Source organism: Octodon degus, unplaced genomic scaffold (genome assembly GCF_000260255.1).
Source record: "Octodon degus isolate 3935 unplaced genomic scaffold, OctDeg1.0 scaffold00186, whole genome shotgun sequence".
Classification (NCBI taxonomy): domain Eukaryota; kingdom Metazoa; phylum Chordata; class Mammalia; order Rodentia; family Octodontidae; genus Octodon; species Octodon degus.
The window spans coordinates 1,581,401-1,599,289 of record NW_004524762.1 but is presented as its reverse complement, the minus strand read 5'-3'; the positions used below and the strand labels follow the sequence as shown (position 1 = coordinate 1,599,289).

General features: G+C 47.3%; 1 protein-coding gene across 3 annotated transcripts in view; it reads left to right on the top strand.

Annotated features, from left to right (window-relative positions):
- The window catches only part of Clrn1 (clarin 1), a 76,961-nt gene extending 70,076 nt beyond the window's left edge, over positions 1 to 6,885 (top strand). For all 3 annotated transcript variants that reach the window (XM_023704070.1, XM_004643922.2, XM_004643923.2), the window contains one exon: positions 6,530 to 6,885. In XM_023704070.1, the coding sequence (XP_023559838.1) occupies positions 6,530 to 6,795 (266 nt within the window). In that variant the 3' untranslated portion in view covers positions 6,796 to 6,885. The remainder of the gene's footprint in view (positions 1 to 6,529) is intronic.
- Positions 6,886 to 17,889: the final 11,004 nt, after the last annotated feature.

Below are 17,889 nucleotides of genomic sequence, written 5' to 3'. Positions count from 1 at the left end.
TGGAAAAATCAGTAAAGGGTATATTCTCCTCCTCTCAGCATAGCCGTTAGAGAAGAGACCACAGAAGGAAATGTGAGATGATGTCAGGGGCAACGAGCAGGGGCTTCATTTTCCCATGCAGGACAGCAGTGACAGGCAGGGCGCTTTAGGAGCGCCAATTCCTGGTCACGCCCTTGAGAGTGTGGTAGCAGGGCTCTGTGCAACCTGCTTGGTGCAGGACCCAGCTGTGACCACATACGAGGAGATGCCGCCACAACTGCAGGCGCCCCTCGTCCTACTCAGAAAGCGTGTCTCCACTTCCGTTTCCCTGAGAGTTGGGGGCCACGCCGGCCGCAGCCTCACTTGAAGCATCCACTGCAGAGGCGCACACAGATGGCTCAGCGCTCTGTGCTCTTCGCCTTCCGCCCCTCCTCTCTGCTCAGACTCCTGATCCTTGGAGCTCGCTGTGAATATTCCCTGCCCAAGTACCCACACTCCCGCTCCCTGGCCGCCTTCGGGGTGCACTGAGAGGCTGCCTTCTTCACAGGATCTCCTTGGCACCCTTCCCCAGCCTTCTCATACCCCTTTCCACACTATTTTCCTCTCTGTAGTAGGTATCACATCACAATACATTACAGAATGTACGTATTGTTATTGCCTCTCTCTGTGTCTATCTGTCTGTCTCTGTCTCTCTCAAGAAAGGGCTTCACAGGGCCTGTGAGATAGCTCAACAGACTAAAGCGCCTGCTTAGGCAACCTTAGGCAAGTGCGGGGACCGCAGTTCGATCCCCGGCACCACATGCTACGCCTGACCCGGCCCCAGGGTGGGCGGAGCTGCCAGAGTCCGGGCGTGGTGGCACACGCCTAGAATCCCAACCCTGGGAAGGCTGAAAGCAGGAGGATCACCATGAATCTGAGCTGCTCAGTGAGACCCTGCAACAGCCAAATACATTTAAGAAAAAGAGGGGAGGTTCATGTCTATTTTGAAAAATTTATTATTATCATTACTACTATTTTGAGGTAAGTGTCTAGCTGTTTTCCAGGCTGTCCTTGAATTCCTGGGCTCGAGCAGTCTTGCCTCAGCCTCTCAAGTGCTAGGACTCCAGGTGTGTCACTGTGCCCAGCTTTCCTGTTTCGTTCAGTAATGTATTCTCAGAGCCCAGACAGTGCGGTGAACACCCACTGAACAAATGAATAAAACAGAAGCAGCTCTGCATGTTTTCTGGTAACAAATGACTTTTTTCTTTTCTAAAGATCAGTCAAAGTTAGATAAACAACTTAGGTCGATATTTTAGATCGTGTGTGTGTGTGTGCACGCGCGTGCGCGCGCACGTGCAAATCATCCTTGTCATTAACATTGCATTTGGAAAACTCGGGTTCGACACAGGCTTTTCAACTGTCCATTACAGGAAAGGAAGGGAAAAAGATCGAGCCAGTGGCATTGTTTCTACTTCTCTTCTGTGGAAACACATGACCAAGCTGCTCACCACCACAACCTCAATTCCTGCTCTTAGGATTAACCTGCCCTTGTAGCCTCTCTGCTTCCTCCCTGCTGGTGACCAGGTTTTCTGAGGTAGTATGGAGTTGAGACAATTTCTATCTGGGAAAAAAATCACTGCTGATAACCTCATCTCACTTTCTAGTGAGAAAGAAATCATTGCTGATAATCTCATCTCACTTATATCTGAAAAGTTGTGTCTGCCCCACCCTTATTTATCACCTCACAAGTTAAAGAAGGGGATAATCAATTTACAGTGCCACATCAGAAATGGAAAGCTGGGCCAGTGAGATAGCTCAGCTGACTAAGTGCCTACTTAGGCAAACACGGGGACCAGGGTTTGATCCCTGGCACCAGATGCTGCACCGGCCCCACCCCCAAGGCACGCTGAGCCAGTCACCAAGGCTGGGTATGGTGGTGCACCCCTGTAATCCCAGTGCAGAGGAGGCTGAAAGCAGGAGGATCACTATGAAAAGGGGATGCATTCTCATTCTGAAAATATCGTTCATTCTATATTGAGATTCTAACTTACTATTGTTCAAACTATTAGCTTAGTGACAGCAGGACAACATTTCAGGGATTTCCTCCCCTGTGATACTGTAAGGCCACAGTTCTGCTGGACTCCCACGGATCCTGGCAGGCTGTTCCCACCCATGACAGCACAGTTAGCACCAGGCAGAGTGGCACATGCTTGTAATTCCAGCTTCCTACTGTGGCCTCAAGTTAGAACCCAGCCTCAGCAAATTAGTCAGACCCTGTGTCAACATCAGAGATAATTAAAAAGGGAAGAGTACAGCATTCCCTGGGTTCAATCCCTAGTACTAAAAACAAAAACAAAAAGAATGTAGTTACACTCAGAGCCATGCAGGGATGAAGCAGCAGCTCCCTTTTGGCTGTGACCTATGTCCCCTATTGTAAGGACAGGAGGAGACAGACGCCGCACGCTGCAGTCCCGGCAGCTGCCAGAGGAGTCGTGAGCGTGCAGCATCCAGCGCATTACAAATGTTTGTTAATTGGCTGATCATTCATGATGTGACAACCCCATAACTCAGCTATCCTATTCAGTCAGAAATTAACTCAGTAATCAAAGTCATTAAAAGGGGGGTGGATGGAGAGCAACGACTATAGCACCAGCCAGATGGCAGGGAATCAGACAGATGAAAGGAAAACGGCTACAGGTCATTGAGTACGACTCTGGATAGTGAAACGTGGACTGGGCAGCGTTTTGGTTACATTCCAAGTTCTAGCTTGAGCAACACCCAGTAAGCTTTCCAAAGTCTTAGTTTATTCTAATGTTTTGTGACCCAAGCAGCACTGGTCAGATGTAAAGACGATGTGAGAGCTGGTTCCAACAGCCCCAGCTCGGCTTGGGCTCTTAGTGTGCATGGGTAATGGGAATGGAGCAGAGAGGCACACAGCTCTGACCCAAACGCATGAGATATTGCAGGCAAGAATATGAATGAAAATCCCCATAAAATGTGTCTAAATGTTTATAGTTCTAAGACAAGAAAAGTCTTAAACAGAATGTGTTCTATTTTTCTATTTTGAGAAATATGCCTCCAGAAGTCCTGGAAGGGCAGATTCACATGTAGAATTCGTGTGTGTGTGTGTGTGTGTGTGTGTGTGTGTGTGTGTTACCAGGGATCAAACTCAGGACCTTGCACTTGCCAGGCAAGCACTTTTTCCACTGAGCTATCTCCTGGCCCCACATGTAGAATTCTTGACCAGTGAGAATTCTGCCTCTGCATGTAGTGACAGGGACAGAGCCGGTCCCCAGTCTGCCTCCCTCTCTCCTCCTGCTGGGCTGTGTGATGCTCAGTCCAGGACCTCAGGATGGGTATTTGAACATTGTACTGAGTCTGAGCCTGACCACGCCCCTTGAAAGGGCAGTTTGTTGCCACCCTCACTGTTCTGGGCTGTGTAACACCAGCCTGAGTCTGCCATTGGCTGCACTGACCCAGAGAAGACACCACATAAGCCCTGGAAATGGGCTCAAGGCTGTTTAGGGAGAGAATTCCAGAGCTCTAGGAGTGTGGTGACTTCTAGGATTCCTCATGCCAACTGAGAGAGACCCTTTTAAAAAGAAAAAAAGAGAAAGCTCTTTAAATAGGGGTCCAACGCAGGAGCCCCTCTTGGTGGCATCTGAGAGTCCCAGTGGAAGTGCACAGAGCCGTGTTCTGACCACCACTCACTTCCCGTAGTCCCCCTCCAGGTCCCAGCAGCCAGACCACACAGAGGTCTTCATATGTGTCTTTTGGTCCAGAAGCCATAAATAGTTATCCTTGATCTCACGTCTCTTTTATGACTACAGACAGAGAGGAGCAAAAAATATTCCAAATTCACACTGAGTTGTTGCCCCTCACACATCAGGCTAGGTTTCAATCCTCTGATTCTGGGGTGATTGAAGTGAGCTCACAGGCCATCCCAGAATCCAGAGCATGTTCTCAGACCATCCTCTCTGCAACTAGACCGCAAGCTGTCTTGGGTGTTTGATGCTCGATATCTTAGGCCTGGCAAAGGTGCTGAGTTTCCACACATCCCAAGTGACTTTTACTTTAGAAATGTGAAATGCAGGCTCAATATGATGCTGTTTTCTTAACAAAGTAGTACCTTTAAAATATTTAACAACTTGAAAAGGAAACCGAGCTTGAATTTTCCTTTCAGGCACTAAGGAAATAGTGTTTCACTTCTGTCTGAAATTCACCATCTCCACAGACAAAGAGAGCTCTTATGGTAAAAGCAATGACATTTTCTCCCTGATTTTCAAATAAAAGATAAAGCAAAAACAGCATTGCAGCCTTTTTGTTAGGATCTAACAATAAATATGGTTCTGCAAGGGGAGAACTATGGTCTGAGGCTCAGAATACAAAAACAGGCTGACAAGTCTCACAAAGGGACATTCTCAACTACCACACTGAGGTGGCAGGAAGTGAGGTCTCAATGAAATGACATCATTTGATTACTGGGGGGTTCCATGATGGTGATTAGGCCGCTGGGTGAGTCCTGGGTGAAACTCGAAAGCAGAAGAAATGCGAGGCCACGTTTTCTGCTCACACCTGCCTCTCTCCCCCCCATATGGCCCAACTGTACCCCAGTCCAAGCCCAACCCTTGGGAAAGTTTGGGGTCCACTGTAACTTGCAGTGCAGCTCCCCAGGCCTGGAATGTTCTTCCACACAGTCCGGCCTCCCTTTGCTCAGTTTCCTAGTTTTCCTTGCCCTTCTCCTGAGAGCCTTCCACATGTTGCCCACCTTCCCAGTAACAGCACCTTACTGTTACACTCACTGCGATTGGTTTATAATTGTATTTACATTTCTGTTAAGTCATACCTTGTGAGAGCAAAAGCCATGTATATTTTCTTTAATGTTTCAGTCTCCATCACAATCCCTGTGCTTGTCACATAACATGTTTAACTGGAAAAAAAATGAATGAGTGAATTAATGAATGGGAACTGAAGCCACTATGTTGCTACTCCCAGGATATTTGAATTAACTGTAATTTAAGAATAAAAAGCATTTAGCCCTCCTAAAGGAGTTATAAACTTAATGGGAGAGTATTTGGAGGAATAAGCATTGTAATACATGTTTGGTGGTTGGCTACAGTACCATAGCCAGGTTTTCCTGGTGTGTGGTAATGAATTACAATAAAGACTTGCCTGAAAAGTGGAAGTCATATAAATCATAGCAAACACTACCAATAAGTACTTACAGGTATCAATTCTAATGTCAAATGCCAATTGTGTAGTACTAGTATTGATCCCCTTTTCAGACTAGAAAAACAAGACTGGTATTCAAATTGCCTCTCTCACATAGTAAGGGAAAATATTAGTACCAGTATTAGTACTGAACCCAGATTGCTTTGATCAAAGTCAGAAAACCGTACCAGCCAGTCTCCTATTACCTGAGAGCCCATTGAGACAGGCTTGGATGCAACAATAGCAGCAGAAGCCCCGTGGAGCCCAGGTCATGCATCGTATTCTGGTCCCTCTTGCCACGTGCTTCTTGTCTAGCGGCCTCCATCCACCAGGGCTCTCAGCCTTCAGCCTTAGGGGAGGTGACCCATCAGAGTTTCCAGGTTCTGTGCAGTATGGAGCAGGAGAGATCTCCGGAAAACCACAGCTACATTGCTAAGATTAGATCAGGCTAGTGATGAGTGATAAATGATGCAGAAAAATAATAATCGTGGGTTAAACAAAATACACATTGGTTCTTCTCCCACCTGAAAATCCAGAGTTAAAGCTTAAAGTTAGTCTGGTGTCTCCAGGTATCCAGGATCCATATTTTTCTTTCTTGTTTTTCCATGGCCCGTGGTGTCCATTTCTGAGACCACCCAGTCCGAATCCCACTGAATGATGTTGTTCTTATTCAAGGGAGCTATGTACCCAGGAGAAAGTCAGAGTTCGGTAACAAGCAAAGAAAACACTAATGTGCTGTGTCTCAGCACCGTGCCCATGGGCATTGGGGCCCTGTTGGGAGCTGGTGGGGCGTGGCCATCCTTTAGAGAAAGGGCTGAGTCTCTTACAAGGGGTGATATGAGTGACACTTAGGCATCACCTGGGAAGTACAGAGAAATTTGGTCTCCTAAAGCCATGTCACCGTTGCTTCTCAGCCTTTTGGCTAAGATCAAGTGAAGCCATGTCCCCAAAGTGGCTGCTTCACCACCTGTTTCTGCTGTTATGTTATTAAGGAACCCAGCAATTCAACCTCCAGTCTTTGTAAGACCAGCTCAAACCCAGAACTACTGCGTGTAGAAATCAGGCTCATGATGACACATTTGAAACAGGATTTTAAGGGGTGTTCAAATAAGATCTTATAGGTCAGGCTGGCCCTGAACTCACTACGTAGCCCAGGGTGGCCTCAAACTCACAGCGATCCTCCTGCCTCCACAACCAAAGTTCTGGGATTATAGGTGTGCACCACCCCACACCTGGTTTAACTTGCAGCGTATAAATGAGGGTTATGGTAGAAGATTTTCTTTGTTCATCCACTCTTTTTCCTGTACCCTACACTCAAGAAATATTTATCTTAACATGCTGTTTGTCCCTTCTGTTTCAGGCTCCTGTGGCTGTCTTATCATGATTTTGTTTGCCTCTGAAGTGAAAATCCACCACCTCTCAGAAAAAATTGCAAATTATAAAGAAGGCATTTATGCATACAAAACGCAAAATGAAAAATACACCACCTCCTTCTGGGTCATTTTCATTTGCTTTTTTGTTCATTTTCTGAATGGACTCTTAATACGACTTGCTGGATTTCAGTTCCCTTTTTCAAAATCAAAAGACACAGAGACAACAAATGTAGCTGCAGACTTAATGTATTGAGAAGTGATCTTTCTGCCATTTTCCAAGTCAGGAAGTGGGCTTTGGTCACTCTAACATAGTTAATTTTATCCATCTTTTTAGACTGTGCAAAGCACCCAAAGCCTCCATGACAATGTTTACAAACTATGAACTAAGGACACAGGCTGAAAAGTAAGGGCAACAGAAAGAAGGCACGGACAGTTGTTTACCTGATGGGTGAGTCCTTAAGCCAGGGAGTCAAAACATGCTGACATAGACACACTGTTACTCAGTATACACACCACAGTACAAGATGCTAGCCAGATATGGTGGTACAAGCCCAGCACTGAGGCAGGTGGGTCACAAGTTCAAGACCAGTCTGAGCTACACAGCAAATTCAAGACCAGCCTGGAACATAGCAAGACCCTGTCTCAGAACAACAGCACCACCACCACCAACAACACAAACCAAGCTCCCTTTCCATCACCAGGAGGATTGGCAGGCACGGGAAATATATGTTAATAGAGACAAATGCTGTGTCTGATAGTCATGTATTTGTTGCCATAGATATCATAAAACAGACTGCAATTGTTTTTCTAAAATAATAGCACATTAAATGAACTCTAAAATCTGATTTACTTTTTTTTTTTTAACAGTTTGTTTAAAGCACCTTATTAACTACACTTTGGTTAAAATTTGCTAACCTCTTAAATGAAGCAACAAAGTGGAAGATCTACAGGTTTTTTTCCCTCCTGTGTTTAAGCCCTACCTGCATTCACGACGGCACTTCCAATGCACGTAACTGCTGGAATTATGCAAGATGATCCCATTAGTAGAAGTGATACAAAAGGACTCCTCCGGGCTTCTGCTCCTCTTCAGTGCTGAAGTGTCGTGAGCACTGATTCTCAGTTGTGGACTGTGCATGTGTCCTGGTTACGATGACATCATGGAGACATCTTGGATGGGCAGTCACACACCTTCACCCGAGGCCGTTTTCCTTTTTCCTGAATTATCATGAATTTGATAACCTAGCCTGGCACAGAGCCGTCCTGGTCCTCAATCTGCTGCGCTCAAGAGCACACTCGGAAAAGCAGAAAAGGAGGAAGAAAGCAGCACTCAGCGGGCCCCAGCCCCAGGTGCAGCATCTGGACAACACACTGCGGACCCTGGCCCGGCCCAGGGGCACACTGGGGGTCCTGGCCCCAGGTACCTGCTACTTAAAGACCCTCACAGAAGGAGTTTCAGAGTGCTCATTAAAACAAAATACCTTTCTTCTTGGGAACAATTTTTAAGGAAGAAAACAGCTGTTGTAGACCTGCTGAGTGACTACGGTGGCGGGTTGCGGTTCCCGGGCAGCCACCCAACACATGCGGCCTCCAGTGGTGCTTCCCTCCACTGGACTCAGGACACCTGTGACTGTCCAGAAGTCGACAAGTCAGTCTGCCCCCGGGGGAGAGATACTGCTTCGATGATAGGTACCAGCCTGACCCAGTGCTCAGGTCTGCAAGCCTAAGCTGAAGTTCAGGACCTCCAAGCTCTGGCGATTGGTGTGGCCAGAAGCACCACGGTACCCAGCAGCAGGGCAGGAATCCCTGGGTCAAAGCCAGCTTCCCCTCTGCCCTAGCACTCCTGTGACCTCTCTCTATTTTTCCTCAGAGTCTTCAAAAAGTTGTAACAGGAACTTTCCTCTGTGGAAAACAAAATTCTGGATATTCTCTGTTCTGTACAAGAAGGAGAAGGACCGAGAACAGCTGCTGAAAAGCTAATTTGACTGAGAGGCAGACAATGTTCCCTCCGTGAGGCTGCCACAGGTATCCCTCCAGCCCTGAAGATGATGCTGGATGCAAAACCATGACAGTTCCTGCCCTCTTCTCACAGATGAAAGTCTCTGTGGCCCTGAGAGCAGAGGTCTGGTCAGAGCTTGCTCCGTGGCTCTCTGGGAGAGCAGATGCCAGAGGTCAACATTCATTTTGTGATCAGCATCTCTCGGGGTGGCAGCAGCATTCTCACGTGGACATGGGGCCCCCTGCTGGCTCTGGGGTGGCAGGAACCATGCCATGGTAGGGCGCTCCTCTCATTGCGGCCAGACACCCCTATATCAGTGCTGTGTGAATGCTGCTGGGCTCAGTTCTTCCTGGAAGACCTTCAAGCCATGCCCCTGGGGACAAGAGGGAGGGGCACAACTAGGATACAGGTGTGGTCAGTGGGTCTTAGGGGGAGGCTGAGCAGCACTGTACCCTCGGGGCGCCTCCAGTTCTCAGGAGTCTGACACTCTGGCCCAGACTCAGAGAAGTGGCTCAGAAGTCCTCAGAAGTTCAGCGTGGCTGGTAACTCATATATTTACATTGTTCTAGGGTGACCAAGGCAGGGTCTGTGGGGCAGAGAGGAAGGGAAAGGAGGCTGCCCCTCCCAGCTCTAGTGAGGAAGGAGGGATGGGCACCAGCTCCAAGGCAGGCCTAGGCTGCCTGTAGATGATGGTCACCCCACCATTTACCTAGAGATAGCCAGACTAGAACCAATGGGGCACTGGAGGACAGAAAATGGGAGCGAGGCGCTGGTTTTGGCCTGTCTGCCCCAGTACAAGCCAGGATACTTACAACAGTGTAGCTGATAGAGAAATGCAGCCTACAGACCTGTCCCAATCTCTGCTCCATTTTGCTAACTGCCTGCCACCCCGTCCTATTTAGGTACTTTTACCCATGCACCAAAGTGCATCTGAGCGAATTTGGAGGAGGACTGCATCAGGTGGCTCATGTGCTATTTCAGTCCTCAGTGTGGGGCCTAGGGCTGCCTCTGTTCCCATCCTTCTTCAGCATGGTGGTTGGGCAGGGCTCAAGGCTGATGGCTAGTGTGCCAGCTCCCCCAAGTGATGGGGTGGCGCAGTGCTGGTCAGCTGAGAGAAAAGGGTGCTCATTCCTTAACTCCAAAGAACAGAGAGAAATCTGGGCAGGACAAGGGCCTTGGCTTCTACTCAGAGTACTTCTTGGGGAAAGTCCTCTTGCTCATGAAAACACTGATGTAAAATGAATTCAGTTAGATTTTGACGTGCAGATTTCCTTGGTGCCCCTCCTAGACACCCAGGCAAACGTGCAGGACCCACACCAGGGCGGGTGTTGCTGGGCTATCTGCAAAGTCTGAAGCCTACATTGGAAACTTCCACTGTCTTCTCTGCTGGCAGTCAGGCAGCGTCTGGGCCAACTGCGAAGTCTGGGCCAGCAGGGTGGGCGTGACTGCCACCAGGCCACAAGCCCCTCAAGGGCTGTTGTTCTGCTGGGACCTTGATCTGACAGAGTTCAGCCCTCTCTGAAAGTGGCAGATAGAACGAGGTTCGGGTCGTGAACGAAGGTTTGGAGAGAAACTCTGTTTCCGTTCTCCTCTGGTCTAATTTTTAGCGTGTGTGTGGAAGAGCACGTCTAGCTGCCCCCCACTCCGCGCCCCCCTCCCCACCCCCGAGTCCTACAAGAATCATGGTTTTCAGAGTTGGGGGCTTTTAGGTTCAATCATATTCTGGGCCTCACACGTGCAAAAAAGTGTGGGGTGCCTGACTGCTACGGGTCCCTGGATGCCACTGCCGGCTGAGTTGTGTTTAGTGCAGTCTTTCCATTTAGCTAAGTGTGGCGCAGGGTTTGCCCTAGCAGATGAGAAGGTGCCCAGGCCAAGGGGAAGTGGCGTGCATCCCTGCACTTGCTGACTCAAAGCTTCTCCCTGGGCACCACTCCTTCGCTGTTCCACTTTCCCCTTTGACTCCATGGCAGGCAGTGCTAGGTGTTCACGCTTTCTGCTTTTGCACACAGCTAAATTTCATTTCTCAGCATCCTTCGGTTTTGGGGCCATTTGAGAGGGACTGTAGCAATGGGACCTAGGCCAGTTTCAGGCCTGGCTCTGACAAATACTCCTGCAAGCCTCCACACTCTTGCCCGGGGCTGCGGCCTTTGAAGCTGCGAGATCCAGGCAGGCGCTGCAGAGGAGGCCGGCTTCCTGGCCTGCGCTGGGGCGTGAGAAGAGCAGGGAGTGAACCGTTTGGGCAAGCCTCTGTGTCTCAGTGGTTGTTGGTTACTGCAGCTTGGCCCACCTCAGCCGGGTCAAGTAGCCCTGCTCTCCCGAAAGCTCTTCCTGCCTCCAGGCCCCAGGGGGTGCAAATCGAGGCCAGTCCCAGACCCGCCCCCGCAGCTGGGGCGGCGCTTGCGCCCACCTCGCTCAGCCACCTTACTTTTTGCTCCTGAAGTGGAGAAGGAAGAAGAAATTTTCCGCAACAGTGTCTAAAGAGTAAATCCATGCTTTTGCCAATGCTGCAGGTATCCTTTGGGATCTTTTCCAAATGTGGATTAACATACTTTTTCTTTATTCAAAAAGGACTTATCATACATCTACTACCGATGTACCTATAAAGCATCGAAGATTGAGGAAGCTAGTGTAAGAACCGGAAAAAGTTTCTCTTTATCTTTGGTTGAAAGCAGATTAAAAAAATACCCTTCAAGACTCCTGATATTTTTCTTTTTAACTTTAAATTTACTATTAAATGGTTTTGCTTGTTTTCCGAGGGGTGCAGCTGGATGCAACTCTTCAATTGTATAAATCATAAAAAAAAAAAAAACCCAAAAAACTGAGTTTCAGTTTTCCTAAGAACTTGCATTTTAATTAACTAACACTGAGGAGTGTGACAGTGTATCCGGAAGAGCTGTCCGGAGGCAGGAACCTGCCCTCACCTGCCCCTGGTTCTCTCTGTGAGGAGGGGCTACTCCCAGCCCCACCAAGGGTCCGTGTTTGGCGGGTAGATTTCCCACAGATCCGGACAGACAGCACGTCAGGCCCAGAGAAGGGTCCTTCCTCAAGGCAGGGACCTGGAAGTCTCCTTACTCTCAGCCAGCGAAACAGCACTGGGGCACTGAACACCTACTCAGTGCCCTCTGCACTCTCTGGGCCTGGAAAAAGATGCTCCCTGATACGGCAGACTGTAGGCTTATGCTTTCTCCCCTGCTCATTCTTAGCCCATGGAATGTTCTAGGAAGTTTGAAGCAAAAACCATTTGACAAGAGTGTGAGTGGCTCTGTTTTATGCTACACCGGGGACTATGACATGGATGAGCGTACCCCAAAAGTCCCTGGGTTAAAGATTTTGCACCTAGGTTAGTGCTACTCAGAAGTGGGTCCCTGTGGGAAGTCCTTGGATCAGTGGGAACATGCCCCGCAAGGGACTGTGAGAACCTCGGCTGCTGCCAGTCTTTTTTTCTTCAGGTTCATGATGTAAGTGATTTTGCTCCACCACACACTCACATCACGACGTGCCACTCTCAATGGAGACCCAAAGCAATGGGACACCTGATCTTGGACTCGAACCTCCAGAGCCATGAGCCAAATAAATCTTTTCTCTTTGTACATTAATTGCCTCAGGTATTTTCTTATAGTAATACAAAACTGACTAATACATGATTACACTTAAAAATCACTTTTGTTCTCTTAATCCAGCCAGATTCACTCCTTTTTCCTCAAAGTTTACCTACAGCTACCCGGGATATACAGAGGTTTCTGGAGTATAAGTGAAGTGAAATAAGCATTGGGGAATGAAAAAATAACTCAAAAAGAATCAATGAAGGCTGGGCATCGTGGCATGGGCTTGTAATCCCAGCCTTCGGGAGGCTGAGGCAGGAGGATTGCTGCAAGGTGAGCCTGGGCCATGTGGTAATTCAGGACCAAACTGAACTACAGAGTGAGATCCTGTCTCAAAGAACAAAAACAAAAAACAAACAAACAAAAATTCAGATATTAACACTAAATAAGAATCCTTTTTTTTTTTTGGCCAACTCAGTCTACCCTGAGGGTGGGGCTGGCACCGCATGTGGTGCCAGGGATCAAAATGTGGTCCCCTGCACCTGCCTAGGCTTGCTGAATCAGGCGCTTTAGACCACTGAGCTATTGCGCCAGCCCCATGAATCCTTTTCTTCAGAGTTTAAAAACAAATTTCACAGCTGCCACCCCCTAAATGTATTCATTTCGTTTCAAGGGCACAAAAGATACAAGGTGTGTGCATCTTACATTAATTACTTCTCTAACTTTGCCTCAGCAAAAGGTGTTTTGGTCAGGGGCATTTCATGTGAGAAACAAAATCCTTAACCATCTTAAACAAACAGTACAGCAGCGTCTCATGTAATGCCGGGACACTGGGGCAGTAAGGACATTCAGGACTTAGGAAGCAGTAACTCCAGGACTTGGGAAACCAGCAGAAACCAGGTTGTTCCTTTCTTCCCCATCTCTTCACTTCCTATCATTTTCCTTTCCTCTCCCTTGGTGCATTGTGGGGTGTATGTGTGTGTGCATGTGTATGTGTGTGCGTGCGTGCCTCTGTGTGTGTGTGTGTGTGTGTGTGTGTGTGTGTGTGTAAGGCAATGTGTCCCTGGCCTTTGCTTTCCTCTATATCTGAATCAAATTTACTTCCCTCTGCAACCCAAAGTACTTTGGTTTTCCAAAGGATGAGAAGGAAAACCTCTCCAGGCTAGCATCATGCCCTACACTCTGCACCAGCTACCAATCCATCTATCTCTCTATCACTTATTTCCAGTGATAAAGAAGAAGAATCAGAATGGGGTAGCCTAACCTCTGGATTAGATCCCCTCACTTTTACCACAAAACTGAAGTGAGGGAGGGGTAAACTCAAGGGTGCAGGGTGGGGGTAAAGAAGGGATGGGGTGCGTAGGCTTGGAGCAGAAAATGAGTTCAGTAGGCATCACAACCCTGTTTCTCAGATCTGATTAAGGGGAGGAGATATTGACTGCATCTTATACAGTAATAGGCATGACAGGGATAATTTGGTCCAATCTCTTGCTTCACAATGACTGCCCATACTGTCTTCACAATTTCTAACTCTTTATTTTCCAAAATCAAAAAGGTAATGTAATTGTCCATACAACTCAACTGTGTGTATCTCATTCACAAATATTCTGGGTAACAATAGTACTTCATTGTGGGGAGGTGCTTGTACAAGATTCCTCTGAGTTAGGCAATGCTGTTTTATTTCTAGACATTTCCTTCTATTCAGACTCGACAATACTCCCATCTTTTCCCCAACCTTCATAGTCGTTACAGCCATTCCATGTAGGGAAGAACAGAGTCAGCCAACTGGAGAGCTGAGAAGGCCCTGATCAAGTTTCCAAGCGTGCTCTGCTCTGTAAGCCCCAGTACTAAGCCCTGTCTCCCCCTGCCTTGCCCTGGCTATGTCAGCTATCATGTGAAAGTTCTTCATCTCCGGAGACACATGCAGGATCAATAGCCACACCTTTCCTCGGATCAGGGACTCGCTTACCCCAGGCTTCCTGCCTGCAGACCCGGCATCCACTTACAGAGACTCAGCCAATTAGCTCAAGGTCCAGCCTTGTCAGCCCCCTCCAAGAGCATTTTTGTTGGGGATGCTGTCTCCTAGCACAACCACAGAGTATCGTATTTTTGTGGAATTCTTGGAGACATCTCCTTCTGGTCTCCAGATTGATTGTTCTTCCAAACACTTTCTATTTTTGTTATTCTTTGCTCCACTGGGTGGTATTACTGTTGCTATAGCTCAGTCACTGGAAGGCTAAAGCCGCATCTGTGACTCACTTATTGCAGCATCTGGGATCAGCCTCAAGGCTACATTTTGTACAGTCAGAGTTAATCTTATTCCCGCCTCAGGTTTGAGGCCTGGCTTTTTTTATTTATTTAGTGACTTATTCATCTTTTTCTTCTACTTCTGATTTATAATCTGTTTGTAAGTCACACATACCTGTGTCAGTTATATATTTTTCAGAACAAGGTAAAATGCACATTTTCCAAATCCAAGTCTTACCATCATACCAGGGTTAGACAGGACTAAGGAGAAATACGTAGGAAACGTAACCAGACTCATGAAACATTTTCACTGCAAGTTGATTCTGTTTGGCCAGCAGCTGAATCCTGGACTACTGCCTGATATGTGAGGCACTTACTAACTCTCTCTCGAGTGACAGTGAGCTACTTCCAACCCTTTCTAGTCAGACTCCTGACTGCTTCAAACTGTAACTAAAATCTCTAAATGCAGGTACCTCCTAAGCCCCGCCCCACAGGGTACAGGGACAGGTGATGGACGGGCCTGGCCAGGATTAGGCTTAGGGTTAGGGTTAGGATTACACTTACGTCCTCAATTTCCATTTCACTCAAGCCTTCAGTCCTTCATTGTGAAGGACTTTTTCTTTTTTGAGATGTCAGATCTCAGTTCTGCTGTATTCTTTGTATCCTTTGCCAGTTATTGTCACATCCCTGAAGGGAAGGAAGGTGCTGGTGCTGGTTCTGATGAATGGATCAAGTGGCTCACAAGGTACTGACATGACTCAGTAATGACCAGGAGATGGCCTGTGAGCTCAAGGTCACAGCCCTTCCAAAATCGGTTTCCAAAGTCACAGAAACTATGTTGCCTGTAAAATGCCCATAGTTTTCTCATGAAGCAAATTCAAGTTGAACCTGCTTGACGAAGTAAGACGAGACCAGCTTTAAGCCCCAAATCTTCCTCTCCTGAGATATGTGACTCTGTGGTGTCACCTCGTCACCCATCTCTGTTTACTCATCTCAATCTAAATGTCTGCAGGCTTGTCCAGCATGAACCAGTCACAGTGCCCTAGTTCCCAAGCTGTGAGGGCTCTGCGCGTCTCCTTCACACAGAAGGCCAGGCATCAATCCCTACACTCACTCTTTCCCTCTGCAGTCTCCCGTTTTATCCTGGAAGTTTTTATGTCCCCCTCAATCCTCAGAAATAAGTTTGTCACCTCAGCTTCTAAGTGAAGGTAGCTCACAGCTGACTTGCTTCTGAGACCCCCTCAGTTTTTTGAGAAAACTGCTTGGTGAGGGCAAAGGAATTATTCCTGAGGAACACTATGTACCCTCAGTGTTCCAGAGAACTATGATAGAGTGGGGGCAGGGAGAAGAGCCCTGTTTTTCTTCTATGTCCCTCACCAGTCTGTTTGCATTGGGGATGCTCCATGGTTGTTTTCTTTTGTCACAAGTCCCTATTTTCTTCTCTCCAGGAATCTTAGTGCTAAATTCCCTATTCTGATCAAAAAGGAGGAGCTTCACACTTACCAATTCTCATCAACTTTCAATGGCTGCATCTAGAAGATTCCCTTACCTATGTCCTGTGGAGTCGGAATTCAGCCCACAGCTGGGCTGGCCAGTGCAGAGGGGGTGATCTGCCCTCGCAGCTAAGGAAGCTACATGCAGGGAGGCGCCCAGCACCTCCTCGGGAGCACTGCACCCCTGTCAGGCAGTGACCGTGTCGGGAGGAGCGTTTATTCCCACCTCGCAGTGGTGAGCCAAGGGGGCCAGGGCCTGGCCTAGTCGGCCTGGCTCATGTAGGGGAATTCATGAGTCTGCTCCACATACGGTCCCCAGAGGCACAGGAAAATAGGAAGTCAGTGTTTTAAGACTCTCCATTTCTTAATTCTAAGCTTTTTTTCCTCTTTTTCCTGTATAAGTTCTACTTTTCATTACTCTTTCCCCAATGAAAACTGTATGTCACATTTTTTAAACAGCCACCCTGGAACTGAAGGTTTCTGTCAGATCCCCTGGAGGCTTCCCAAACCTGCTCCCTGCTTAGAGATTTTAGAGCTCTAACTTCAGCATCCTGTGAGCGGCCAACACTCCAGATTCCAGGGAAGCTAATCACTGCCTTCAGCTGAGGTCTCATCCTGACGCCGGGTAAAGGTAGGGAGGACCGTGCGGATTTAACAAGCTGATGGAGCCCAAGGAGGGAGAGTGGAGGGTGGCACTCAATCCCCCCCACTGTGGAGACGTGCCCGGTGCCCCAGGGGAGGCCCAGCATGCAGGGGCAGCCCACAGAGGCAGCGCAGAGCCCAGGAGCAGCGCCGCGCTGAATGAATAACAAGGTGCTCTGTGGTGCATAAGCGCCCTGCAAATGCTAACTGTTCTCAAGACTGAGCTAGGCTAAAAATATAGAAGAAAAAGTAGACCTATTTAACCAAAGAACTATGTAATAGCTCTGTTCTTATTTACTTAAAAAATTTAAATAACTTTATATATGTTTTAGGTTTACTACAAATGTGAAACCTTTTTTTAAAGGTTAGCGTATGTTATTGTACATAACAAATGCATTCATCTTGGAGAGTTGGGACGTGTCCCTATCGCGTGCATCTTAATCCTTTTTGTGTCCCTTCCCCCCTCCGCCTTCCCCTCTCCCTCCGTCTCTAATCCCTTTCCCTCTCCAAAAGGTCTATATGTACCTGTTTCCTATCATTTATCTTTTAGTTAGATCTTTAAACTGTATATTCTTTGGGTTTCTCCGATAACAGAAACCACAGCATATTTAACCTTCAAAACTATTAAGTGACTTTGTAGCAAGAAAATTCTTAATAAAGTGTATCCCACCAATCAAATTGTTAAATGTTTAGAACACTGGAAAAACCCTTTCTTCCTTAAGGAATTTTGTTTTTATGGAAAAATATATTTCCAGGTTTTCTGTTATAAACATAGCTAACATGACTGCAAGTGTATACTTTTAGTATTTGTATGAGCTTTTTCTTGGACTAAAGTTTTTAAGGAACACATCTTAAATCACTGATTATAAACAGTAACTATCTAAAATTTTTTATGACGGGAAGTTTCAACTTCACACCTGTGCGTTGTGTTAGCAGCCCTTGTCGCTGTGGTAGAACATGAGATAACTTAAAGCAGGAAAGGGCCTTTGGGCTCCTGGCTGCAGGTGCTGCAGTCCGCGGTTTAGGGTTGGCTGCGGCTCTGTGGCTAGTAGGCCAGACAGAGAACAGAAATATCGCTGAGGAAGACTGCTTGCTTCAGGTGGCCAGGAAGGAGAGGGAGAGTGACACGGAGCAGGCCTGTCCTCTCAGGTTGTGTGTCCAGTGACCTGCTACTTCTTCCAAGGATTAATGAATTAATGGACTAATCTCTGCTTAGAGATAATACTTCATTAATGAATTAATCCAATAATTCATTAATGAAGTTAGCATCTTTATGATCCCGTCATGTTCCAAAAGCCTGACATCTGAACACATAAGCCTTTGCGGGGGACTTACTGCTGTCAGTTGTAACACGTAAGATTGGAGAAAGCAGAATAATGAATTCCTCGGTACCCTTTACAATTTTTCAACAACCCGCTTCCCTCTGG